At 46.2% G+C, this 12,729-nt stretch overlaps 1 protein-coding gene across 1 annotated transcript in view; it reads right to left on the bottom strand.

Annotated features, from left to right (window-relative positions):
* The window catches only part of NEB (nebulin), a 99,021-nt gene that overhangs the window by 630 nt on the left and 85,662 nt on the right, over nucleotides 1–12,729 (bottom strand). Inside the window, exons 132-145 of the mRNA XM_084209455.1 lie at nucleotides 9,555–9,647; nucleotides 8,496–8,588; nucleotides 7,706–7,798; nucleotides 6,637–6,729; nucleotides 6,034–6,126; nucleotides 5,506–5,598; nucleotides 4,696–4,788; nucleotides 4,299–4,391; nucleotides 3,933–4,025; nucleotides 3,519–3,626; nucleotides 3,094–3,277; nucleotides 2,484–2,576; nucleotides 1,677–1,829; nucleotides 1,104–1,213 (exon numbers count right to left, since the gene is read on the bottom strand). Of these exons, the coding sequence (XP_084065581.1) occupies nucleotides 1,104–1,213; nucleotides 1,677–1,829; nucleotides 2,484–2,576; nucleotides 3,094–3,277; nucleotides 3,519–3,626; nucleotides 3,933–4,025; nucleotides 4,299–4,391; nucleotides 4,696–4,788; nucleotides 5,506–5,598; nucleotides 6,034–6,126; nucleotides 6,637–6,729; nucleotides 7,706–7,798; nucleotides 8,496–8,588; nucleotides 9,555–9,647 (1,485 nt within the window). The remainder of the gene's footprint in view (nucleotides 1–1,103; nucleotides 1,214–1,676; nucleotides 1,830–2,483; nucleotides 2,577–3,093; nucleotides 3,278–3,518; nucleotides 3,627–3,932; nucleotides 4,026–4,298; nucleotides 4,392–4,695; nucleotides 4,789–5,505; nucleotides 5,599–6,033; nucleotides 6,127–6,636; nucleotides 6,730–7,705; nucleotides 7,799–8,495; nucleotides 8,589–9,554; nucleotides 9,648–12,729) is intronic.

Here is a 12,729-nt window from a genome sequence, read left to right as displayed (position 1 = left end):
GGTCACACCCTGACACCCTGAGATGGGACAGAAGGGATGTGATCACACCCTGACACAGCTCAGAACCTCTTCTGAAGGGACACCAGGGACATGGTCACACCCTGACACCCTGAGATGGGACAGAAGGGATGTGATCACACCCTGACACAGCTCAGAACCTCTTCTGAAGGGACACCAGGGACAGAAGGGACATGATCAAAGCCTTACAGAGGACAGAAAGGACATGGTCACACCCTGACATGGCCTGGAACATCTTCTGGGGGGACACAGGGGACACAAAGGGACATGGTGACACCCTGACATGGGACAGAAGGGATGTGGTCACACCCTGACGTGGCCTGGAACATTTTCTGCAGGGTCACAGGACAGAAAGGACGTGGCCAAAGCCTTACAGGGGACAGAAGGGACATGGTCACACCGACATGGGACAAAAGGGACACGGTCAAACCCTAACATAGCCTGGAATATCGTCTGCAGGGACAGAGGGGACATGGTCAGAGCCTTACAGGGGACACAATGTCTTCAGGGACACAAAAGGACATGGTCAAATACTGACATGGCCCTAAATGTGTTCTGCAGGGACACCAAGGGACATGGTCAAACCCCAGGGGTTGGGGTTGGTGTCATGGCAGGGTCTGGATGCTCCTTCAAATCTGGCTGTGGATTCTCCTCCCTCCCTGAGCCTTGGGTACCTGAGTGCCACCACCCCGGGGGGTGCTGGTGACACTGAGCCTGAGCAGTGTCCCCATGGTGGCCTTCGGCACCATCAGCTCCAAGTGTCACTTAGAAGTTGTTGCCTCCCAGCAGTTTTTGGGGGCGATGCCATTCCCCCAGTCTCTGGATGAGCACTTCCTCTCCCCCCTCAGTCTTCAAGGGCTGAGTAGGAAGAAGAGCCCATTCCAGGTTTCCAGGTGCTCATTCCAACTTTCCAGGCACAGGAGAGACTGTCCCACCTAAGTCCCTGTCACACCTGGTTTCATGCAGAGCTTCAGCCCCACAGACTGGAATGTCACCGACTTGGTCTTGGATTAACACTATTAATTAGTGTCAATTAATTATTAGTTAGTGGCTGTGACCCCTCCAGGTGCCCCAGGGTTACTCACCCCAGCAGTGGAGGGGTGGGAAGGCACCGAGGACACCGTGGTTTGCTGGGTGGCCACCGAGGATGAGCGTTGCTGTGGCAACTCAATGGTCTTGACCTGCTTGTAGCCCACTGCAGAGAGAGGGTGGGGTTATTATGGGATGGAGAAAGATCATTGTATGGCGTATTATGGGATTGTGATGGAGGTGGTTGGGATAAAGATTGTGTAGAGTTGTTAAGGGGTTGTGATGGAGCTGGTTGGGATAAAGATCATTGTATGGGGTTATTATGGAATTGTCATGGAGCTGGTCAGGATAAAGATCATTGTGTGAGGGTTATTTATTATGAGATTGTGATGGAGCTGGTCTGAAAAAAGGTCGTTGTCTGGCGATTATAGGATTGTGATGGAGCTGGGTGGGATAAAGATCAGGGATGGGCCACAGGGGTGGGTTAAGGTCACTTTCAAACGCACATTTACAGCTGTTACTTGTGTGCATCTCAACATTTTGGAGATGGGGTTTTCCCTGGCTGTGAGGATTGCTGCACACACTCCATGAGCAGAGGGGAGCCTGTGTGTGCCCAGGGGTGGCTGTACCTGTGGCTGTGGTGGTGAAGAAGCCCCCGTTGCTGTAGTAGGACAGGCGCTGGTCGGTGCCCTCCGAGGGCTCGGATTTCTCGTCGGCCGCGCCGCTGATGCTCAGGGCGCTGGCGGAGCGCGAGTGCTCCCGGCTGCGGCGCTGTGCCTGGACTGGGGGGACAGCAGGGACTGTCACCACCCTGGGGCTCAGAGCCACCACCCCTGGGGCTCCCAGAGTTCCCAACCCTAGAGCTGAGACCTCATAGAACCCAGTCCTGCTAAGCTCAACTTTTCCACAATCCCAGTGCAGTTTTATAGTTCCATAGTGGGATTTCCCAGTGCTTTTTTGAGTGTCCCATGCTGAAGTCCTGCTCTTCAATATTCTCAGTATTCTATCATTTCTCCAGACTCTTTCCCCTTAGTCCTGGCTGCTTCCAAAATTTTTATTCTAATTATCCTGTGATTTTCTTCCTGACACAGCACTGGGCAATCCCCATGATTTTCTACCATCCAGGTATTTTTCCTCTCAGACAGGAGTTAAAAAAAGGTAACTGAGAACAGCCTGTTCAGTAATTCAAAAAGGAAGCACAGGTTGTACCATGGCAGCTGTAGATAATATAAACAATTCTCCTCCTGCTTCTGCTGGATCCTTTTATGATAGGAAAATTAATAACGTGTTTTTTGACCATTAGTTACACTTGTGAGGGGCAGCAACAGCCAGTTTCTCCCGTGTCCCTTGGGGTCTCTCAGCCCTGTTTGGCACCCAGACCCCACCCTTGCAGGAGTTCAAATCCCATTTCCCCCTGTGCAGCCCGTGGGACACACCTGAGATCATGTGCAGGCTCCGGGACTGGATGTTGTCCTCAGCGGGGTCGTAGTCGAAGACGGAGCCAGGGTTGGTTCTCCACACCCGGAGCCCTGCAGGAAAAAGGACATTTCCTGAGGAGAGGCTGAGCAGCACAGCCTGGCAGGACAGGAGCTGTGTCCTCCCCAGCCCTGAGAGTGGCCAAGGCCAGGTTGGATGGGGCTTGGAGCACCCCGGGATAGTGGAAGGTGTCCTGCTCATGGCAGGGTGGGACTGGATGAGCTTTAATGTCCCTGCACCCCAAACCAGGCTGGAATTCTTTGAAAAATCACCCTTTTATAATTTAGTGCTTCTCAATTCTGCAGCACAGATTAGGCTTTTTTACAATCAATCTACAGCACAGTATTTCTCTAATAGATAGAGATGGAGTTTAATAATAGAAGAACCATAAATGCAGTGTGACATTATCAAGGTGGGGACAGCAGGTCACACGTCATTTACAGCTGTTGGCAGAGAATATTTCCAAAAAGGACTTGGATGAGAACATCTCCAGGTGATGATGAATTGAAATCGATGTGGCTGAACTTAAATTAAACCCCTCCTGTAGCAGATGTGCCCAGCTCTCCTGACCTGTGAGGTTCTCCTGGTCCTGGTCCACGCGCTTCCGCTCCATCTCCACCACCCTCCTCTGGATGCCCCTGTAGCTGATGTCACTGAAGTCCTGCATGTTCTTCTTCACGCGCTCCGTGATGGGGTCGGTCACCACGGGCGTGAAGCTCCCTTTGCTCTTCTCAAAGTCCTCGTGGTACTTCACCTGCAATTCCAAAGGACTGTGATTCCTGCTTCCCTCGGGGGCATTTCCAGCTCCTCAACTTTGCCCTTCCCAATCCTAATCCCAGACTTGCTTTAGCACTGGGTACCCAGACCTGGTAGGACATGTTGCTAAAGCCTTGGGTACCCAGACCTGGTAGGACACGTTGTCCTTGCTGCCAGGCAGGGTTATTTTTATATGGAATCCCTTCCCAGGGGAAGGCCACCTCTGGAGGAGCTCTTACAGTGGAGATGTGTTTCTGGGTCTCCCGCACGCGCCGCATCTCCGGCGTGTCCAGGACGTAGGCGGCTTTTCCTTGGACTTGCTTGCGGAAACTGTCAGAGTAAAGAACCTGCCAGGGGAGGAGGAGCACAGGAGTCACCTCTGGAGCACCAGGCTGCCAAAGAAGGGCCAGTCCCAGATTTTTATAAACTTTTTTATAAGTGACTCTTACTGAAGAACCATCATTTTATACGTCACAGAGTATTACGGCAGTAATTTGAAATGTAACTGTTTAAAAACCCCCAAGAGAACCCAATTCATTGCAGGAATATTTGATTGCACCAGAAAGTTCTAAAGAATCCCATGTCCTTCCAAACCCTTCCTGTCTGAGTGAGGGTTTCATGGATGAAAAGTTCCTTTCCTGTGTTTCACCCACCGAGCTGATGTTCTCCTGGTTGCGTTTGGCTCTCTCCATCTCCGGGGTCAGCGGGGTCGGAGTTCCCTTGGCCATGTGCTCCTTGTACAGCACCTGCAGGGCACAAACACAGCTTGGGCTGGAAGAATTCCAGCTTTTCCTGGCACTGGGGTTAATGTTCAAGCAAACTCAGCCCTGCAGAGTGGAAAAGATCTCGGGAAACCAAGCAGCTGAAACGTTATTGGCAAAAGGTAAAAAAAATAATTTAAAACATCAAAGGGAAAATAGGCAAAAATAAGGAAAACTGGGAAAATAAGGCTGAATTAGGTGGAGTTTGGCTGAGGATGGTTATTTTTGACACAAGGTGCTGGGCTGTCCTTTCAGTACCGAGCTGATTTGTTCTTGGTTCCGCTTGACTCTCTCCATCTCCGGAGTGACCGGGCTGGGAGTGGCCTTCCCTAAACCTTCCCTGTATGCAACCTACAGACCACAAAGGAACTCAGTCACAGGGCAGAACTCCACAGCTGGGGTGTTACTGGGTTTGCACTCAACACCAGCCGTTAGGAAAGGGGAAAAAAAAAAAATTAAGGAAAAATCGTATTAACAAGTTAAATGGCAAAAAAGATCCTTTAGAATTACAGTACTTAAGAGGTGACTTTTGAAAGAAAAAATTAGAGGGTTAAATAAAACCAGGCAGAGTGAGGTTATTGAGAAGAGCTCTTGGCCATCCTCGGGTGTTAAGCACGGCAGAGGGAGGTCTGGGCAGGGTTTCCTGCGGGAATACCGAGCTAATCTGCTCCTGGTTGCGTCTGACTCGCTCCATCTCGGGAGTGACGGGCGTGGGGGTCGCCTGCCCCACGTTCTCTTTGTACAACACCTGCGGGACAAACAGCGAGCCGGGCTCTTAAACGGCCCCGAAGCACCGGGGCTCAACACAAATTATTGCTTTGTTACCAGATTTCAAAACTCAACCGTTTAGTGAGGAACAGGGAGGGGAGAACTGGCATTTGGGGTTAAGGGCTCTATCCAGGTGCCTCCAGAGGCTCAGGAACTGCCTCTGGCTCTAAAAGGCTGTGTAAGAAATGCTTTATCTGCTTTTTTTTAACCTATTTTTGAAGCTATTCCTGATCTTTTTAGGAGGGAGGTGGAAGTTTTGTTGCCACACTGCCCCAGTAATGATGTCAGGGATGGGTGTTTTTCCCTGAAGTCAAATCCACCTGAAATTCCAATGAAAGGTGAAACACTGAACACAGAGAGAACTCTGAATACCCCTGGAAAACCTGGGCTGGTGGGAGGCAAGAAATGAGCTCTGTGTCCCTTCCAACCCAAACATTCCCTGATCTCCACCAAGGGATCTGAACTCATGAGATGGGCTGGATAGAACCCACAAATTCACAAACCAAGTTGTAAAAAAGGCCTAAAATTCTGGATCACACCGTTAACACCAAAGTAATTTGGGTTTAGAAGGAGAAATTAATGTGCAGAAAAAAAGAAATACATCTCTTTTTAAATTAAAACCAGCTCTGAGTGGGAGTTAGGCTGTTACTTGATTAAGTTGAAGCACAAAGGAAAGCAGAAATTTCTGGGAAGGTACCGAGCTAATGATCTCTTGATTGCGTTTGACTCTCTCCATCTCGGGGGTGATGGGGGTCGGGGTCACCTTCCCCACATTTTCCTTGTACAAAACCTACAGGATACAAGGGAGTACCCAAATGTCATTGAAAAGTAAAAGAAAAACAAACCAAAAATAAAACCCAAAAAGCAGAACAAAGAGCTTTGGAGCCGTCCCACCGAGTTAGGGCTGGGGCACGGGAGGAGGAGTTGGCGCTTTGCCATTAATTAATCTGGGATGCAGGAACAACGGCAAAGCACAGGGGGACTAAGAAAGGGTTTAAAAAATTCAATCAGGACAACACCATCCATCCCAAAAAGGGATTTTTTTTTTCCCTAGTAAAACCCTGCTTGGGGCAGCGTTAAAGAGTAGCCGGTGCAGTTTGTGTGTGAGCTCGGGCGGGGCCTCGGGGCCGAGGCATTTCAGGGGTTAATAAGCACAGGCTGCTGAGGCTCCAGCCGGGTTAAACACTCCACTGGGGTTTTTAGGGACTTTTCCTGCTGCAAGTACCGAGCTAATGATCTCCTGGTTGCGTTTGACTCTCTCCATCTCGGGGGTGACGGGCGTGGGGGTGGCTTTCCCTATGTTCTCCTTGTACAACACCTGCGGGAGGAAGAGGAGCCGGAGAAAGGCACAGTCAGTGACAGCTCTCCCCACGCCCTCCTTGGCCCTCGGACTTAGCCTGCAGGTGGTTTTAGAGCAGGTCCTGGGCACTGGTTTAGTAGAGGAGTAGTTTGGCAGCTTGGCTTGAACCGCTGCTGATAAATGGGGTAAGTACCAAAGAGCACCAAACGCCCCTGGAGGGGCTGAGCACGGCACAAAACCCAATTAACTGCTTTAAAAGAAATGGCAGCACTGCAGAGAAAAAGAGAGGAGTTTGAGAGGGTTTAGATTAGAACAGACCATTAAAATCACTCTTAAAAAAACCAAGATCAACTGACCCGAGTTAACATTTCAACCGGAGAAAGCCACGGGTGAGGAGCCAGCCCTGCTCTGAGCTATGTTATTTTGGGACAAATCCTTCTCCAAACGGTTAAAAGGGCTTGGAAAGAGTTAAAAGGTTTCAACTCTGGGTTTAAAGAGTTAGAGGAAGTTTTGCTCTTGGCAAAGTACCGAGCTGCAAATCTCCTGGTTGCGTTTGACCCTCTCCATCTCGGGGGTGACAGGAGTGGGGGTCCCTGTCCCCACGCTCTCTTTGTACAACACCTGCACAACAAGAAACCATCCAAAGCCATCAGCACTCAGCAAATCCAAACTTTCCTGTGGAAATGGAGCTGTTAAACCCCCACTGCAGCCTCCTGAGAAGTCACACCCTCCCTCTTCCACGGTTAAAACAACGCACGAAGAATTTTAGATATAAAATATATAAAACATACAAAGGGAAGATGGAACAGGGAACAAAATGGTTAAAAATGTTAAGAATAACATAAATATTTGTAAATAAATCTGAAAAACGTGAATATTTGTAAATAATTCCATCAGTGAAGAAGTGGGAGGTCAGTAACACAGTGAGGAAGAGAGGATTGATTATGAGGATGTGTTTGTGGGGATGTGTTTGTGGAGTTTGTGAGGATGTGTTTGTGGTGTTTGTGGAGATGTGTTTGTGAGGATGTGTTTGTGGTGTTTGTGAGGATGTGTTTGGGAGGATGTGTTTGTGGGGATGTGTTTGTGGAGTTTGTGGGGATGTGTTTGTGGTGTTTGTGTGGATGTGTTTGTGGTGTTTGTGGGGATGTGTTTGTGGGGATGTGTTTGTGGAGTGTGGGGGGATGTGTTTGTGGGGATGTGTTTGTGGAGTTTGGGGGGATGTGTTTGTGGTGTTTGTGGGGATGTTTTTGTGGGGATGTGTTTGTGGGGATGTGTTTGTGGTGTTTGAGGGGATGTGTTTGTGGTGTTTGTGGGGATGTGCTTGTGGAGTTTGTGGGGATGTGTTTGTGGAGTTTGGGGGGATGTGTTTGGGAGGATGTGTTTGTGGAGTTTGTGGGGATGTGTTTGTGGAGTTTGGGGGGATGTGTTTGTGAGGATGTGTTTGTGGAGTTTGGGGGGATGTGTTTGTGGGGATGTGTTTGTGGTGTTTGTGGGGATGTGTTCATGAGTCGATTAGGCAGAAGGAGGAGAGGAACTGAGCATTTTCAGGGAGGTTAAGGGGCGCAGTCCAAGGGAGGGCTCCTGCTGCCCACGGTACCGAGCTGAGGTGCTCCTGGTTGCGCCGGACCCGCTCCAGCTCGGGGGTGACCGGGATGGGGGTGCCCGAGCCCAGCTCCTCCCGGTACAGAACCTGCGGGAGAACCGGGACACAAATTCGGGCTGGGAGGAGGGAGAGCCAGAATCCTGCTCCACACAGCAGCGCTGCTCACCCCGGACACAAAACCCGGCAGGAAAAGCTGTGAAAGCACCAAACAATCCCAAATAAAGCGGCTCCGCTTCCTCTCCCAGCCCAGAGCATCCCACCCAGGCAGGTTTAGTTCTCCAGGGTAAAATCAGGAAAATCGGGAAAATCCACTCCACAGAACAAAACTGAACGGGGATTACATAAGGAAAACAGGGTGGGTTTTTAAGAGTTAAAAAAAATTAAATTGTTGGGGCAAACTAAGGAAAGGGAGCGGGGTTTTAAGAGTCAAAAAAATAATTGTGGGGACTAAATAAAGAAAACAGGGTGGGCTTTTATGAGTTAAAAAAAAAGAATTGTGGGGACGAAATTAGGAAAGAAAATGGGTTTTTATGAGTTTAAAAAAAGGCAATCACACTCCAAAAGGTGAGATTCAATTACCAAAATGATGTAATTAAAAATCAAGGGAATAAGAACAATGTAAGTACTAATTATGAGGGGGAAAAAATTCTGAGGGGGACCAGGATATTATTTTCAGGGTAAGTCAATTAGAAGAAAACAAGAATATTGTTTTGTTGGTTAAAAAGTCTCTTAAAATTGATTAAAGGGGAATTTTTTTTTTTTGGCTTTTGGAACGCCAAAATACCGAGCTAATGTGTTCTTGATTGCGTTTGACCCTCTCAATCTCGGGGGTGACAGGGGTGGGGGTTCCTGTCCCCAGCTCCTCCTTGTACAACACCTGTGGGGCAACAGGCAAAAAACAGAATCAAAGCAGCACCAAAAACACCCAGAGCACCAGAGACAGTCTCATGACACATCCTGGGGTAAAAATCCCTGGGGATAAAAAACTCATCCAAAACTCTGCAATGACTGAGGCTGAAGGAGGCTGGATTTAGGTGGGACATTGGGAAAAACTGACAGATTTATATATAAATAATATTCTAGATTATATATTGGAAATAATTATATATCACATATAAAATGCATATGAAGCTATTAATATATAATTGCATACTTTCTATATTTTTAAGATGTATCATGTATTATACACATATTACTTCTAGTGCACTCCTGGTTTTACTGGACCTTCCCTCACCTTTCCACACATTCCAACACCCCCAGAACACTTCCAGTACATCCCTGCCACATTTCCCAAAAGAAAAAGCTCCAAACCCAAAGGAAAAGGCACCAAACCCGAAGGACAAGGTTCCAAACCCAAAGGAAAAGGCTGAAACCCAAAGGAAAAGGCTCCAAACCCAAAGGAAAAAGCTCAAACCCAAAGGAAAAGGCTCAAAACCAACGGAAAAGGCTCAAACCCAAGGCAGGAGCAATGCAGGCACCAATCCCAGCTCATTTCCCATCCCACCCCCATCACAGCAGGCTCAGGGATGAAAGATTTGAGTAAGGCAAGGAATAGTTTGGATTTTATACGTGGCAAAAGCAGGGGAAATCAAAAAAAGTCAAAGATTGAAGTGATTAATAGAAGGAAAAGCACTTAATTAAAAAAATGACAGGAGAAAGAAGGGAAGAAGGGATCTAAACTCATTAGTGATGGGTCTAATCAAAATAAGTCAGGTATATCAGAGAAAAAAATGGCAGAACACAAGGAATGGTATCTTCTTGTGTCAATCAATTATTTTGGAATAAAGATTATTTTAGAATCGATTAAGGAGGATTGTTTTTGGCTTTTGGAATTCCAAAATACCGAGCTAATGTGTTCTTGATTGCGTTTGACCCTCTCAATCTCGGGGGTGACAGGGGTGGGGGTTCCTGTCCCCAGCTCCTCCTTGTACAACACCTGTGGGGCAACAGGCAAAAAACAGAATCAAAGCAGCACCAAAAACACCCAGAGCACCAGAGACAGGCTCATGACACATCCTGGGGAAAAATCCCTGGGGATAAAAAACTCATCCGAAACTCTGCGATGACTGAGGCTGAAGGAGGCTGGATTTAGGTGGGATATTGGGAAAAACTGACAGATTTATATCTAAATAATATTCTAGATTATATATTGGAAATAATTGTATATCACGTATAAAATGCATATGAATCTATTAATATATAATTGCATACTTTCCATATTTTTAAAATGTATCCTGTATTATACACATATTACTTCTAGTGCACTCCTGGTTTTAGTGGACCTTCCCTCACCTTTCCACACATTCCAGCACTCCCAGAACACTTCCAGTACATCCCTGCCACATTTCCCAAAAGAAAAGGCTCAAACCCAAAAGAAAAGGCTCAAACTCAAAGGAAAAGGCTCAAACCCAAGGCAGGAGCAATGCAGGCACCAATCCCAGCTCATTTCCCATCCCACCCCCATCACAGCAGGCTCAGGGATCACAGCCACAGATTTGGGTCAGACAAGGAATAGTTTGGATTTTAGACATGGGAAAACCAGGGGAAATCAAAAATAATCATGGACTGAAGTGATTAATGAAAGGAAAAGCACTTAATTAAAAAAATGACAGGAGAAAGACGGGAAGAAGGGATCTAAACTCATTAGTGATGGGTCTAATCAAAACAAGTCAGGGATTCCAGAGGAAAAAATGGCAGAACACAAGGAATGGGATGTTCTTGTGTCAATCAATTATTTTGGAATAAAGATTATTTTAAAATCGATTAAGGAGGATTGTTTTTGGCTTTTGGAATTCCAAAATACCGAGCTAATGTGTTCTTGATTGCGTTTGACCCTCTCAATCTCAGGGGTGACAGGGGTGGGGGTTCCTGTCCCCAGCTCCTCCTTGTACAACACCTGTGGGGCAACAGGCAAAAAACAGAATCAAAGCAGCACCAAAAACACCCAGAGCACTCATGACACATCCTGGGGGAAAAATCCCTGGGGATAAAAAACTCATCCGAAACTCTGCGACGACTGAGGCTGAAAGAGGCTGGATTTAGGTGGGATATTGGGAAAAAAAGATATATTTATGTTTAATAATATTCTAGATTACATATTAAAAATAATTATATATCATATAGAAAATGCAAATTAATCAATTAATATCTAATTTTATATATTTTAAAATATATTATGTATTACGTACATATAACTTCTAGTGCACTCCTGGTTTTACTGGACCTTCCCTCACCTTTCCACACATTCCAACACCCCCAGAACACTTCCAGTACATCCCTGCCACATTTCCCAAAAGAAAAGGCTCAAACCCAAAAGAAAAGGCTCAAACTCAAAGGAAAAGGCTCAAATCCAAAGGAAAAGGCTCAAACCCAAAGGAAAAGGCTCAAACTCAACGGAAAAGGCTCAAACCCAAAAGAAAAGGCTCAAAACCAACGGAAAAGGCTCAAATCCAAAGGAAAAGGCTCAAACCCAAAAGAAAAGGCTCAAAACCAACGGAAAAGGCTCAAATCCAAAGGAAAAGGCTCAAACCCAACGGGGAAAAGGCTCAAATCCAAAGGAAAAGGCTCAAATCCAAAGGAAAAAGCTCAAACCCAAGGCAGGAGCAATGCAGGCACCAATCCCAGCTCATTTCCCATCCCACCCCCATCACAGCAGGCTCAGGGATGAAAGATTTGAGTAAGGCAAGGAATAGTTTGGATTTTATACGTGGCAAAAGCAGGGGAAATCAAAAAAAGTCAAAGATTGAAGTGATTAATGAAAGGAAAAGCACTTAATTAAAAATATGGCAGGAGAAAGAAGGGAAGAAGGGATCTAAACTCATTAGTGATGGGACTAATCAAAATGAGTCAGGGATTCCAGAGGAAAAAATGGCAGAACACAAGGAATGGGATGTTCTTGTGTCAATCAATTATTTTGGAGTGAAGATTATTTTAGAATCGATTAAGGGGGATTGTTTTTGGCTTTTGGAACTCCAAAATACCGAGCTAATGTGTTCTTGATTGCGTTTGACCCTCTCAATCTCGGGGGTGACAGGGGTGGGGGTTCCTGTCCCCAGCTCCTCCTTGTACAACACCTGTGGGGCAACAGGCAAAAAACAGAATCAAAGCAGCACCAAAAACACCCAGAGCACCAGAGATGGGCTCATGACACATCCTGGGGTAAAAATCCCTGGGGATAAAAAACTCATCCAAAACTCTGCGATGACTGAGGCTGAAGGAGGCTGGATTTAGGTGGGATATTGGGGAAAATGATATATTTATATCTAAATAATATTCTAGATTATATAAAGGAAATAATTATATATCATATATAAAATGCATATGAATCTATTAATATATAATTGCATACTTCCCATATTTTTAAAATGTATCATGTATTATACACATATTACTTCTAGTGCACTCCTGGTTTTAGTAAACCTTCCCTCACCTTTCCACACATTCCAACACTCCCAGAACACTTCCAGTACATCCCTGCCACATTTCCCAAAAGAAAAGGCTCAAACCCAAAAGAGAAGGCTCAAATCCAAAAGAAAAGGCTCAAACCCAAAGGCAAAGTTTCAAATCCAAAGGAAAAGGCACCACACCCAAAGGAAAAGGCTTAAACCCAAGGCAGGAGCAATGCAGGCACCAACCCCAGCTCATTTCCCATCCCACCCCCATCACAGCAGGCTCAGGGATGAAAGATTTGAGTAAGACAAGGAATAGTTTGGATTTTATACGTGGCAAAAGCAGGGGAAATAAAAAAAGTCAAAGACTGAAGTGATTAATAGAAGGAAAAGCACTTAATTAAAAAAATGACAGGCAAAAGATGGGAAGAAGGGATCTAAACTCATTAGTGATGGGACTAATCAAAATGAGTCAGGGATTCCAGAGGAAAAAATGGCAGAACACAAGGAATGGGAAGTTCTTGTGTCAATCAATTATTTTGGAATAAAGATTATTTTAGAATCGATTAAGGAGGATTGTTTTTGGCTTTTGGAATTCCAAAATACCGAGCTAATGTGTTCTTGATTGCG

Source organism: Fringilla coelebs, assembly GCF_963513975.1.
Source record: "Fringilla coelebs genome assembly, chromosome: 7".
NCBI lineage: Eukaryota > Metazoa > Chordata > Aves > Passeriformes > Fringillidae > Fringilla > Fringilla coelebs.
This window is presented reverse-complemented; position numbering and strand designations above follow the sequence as displayed.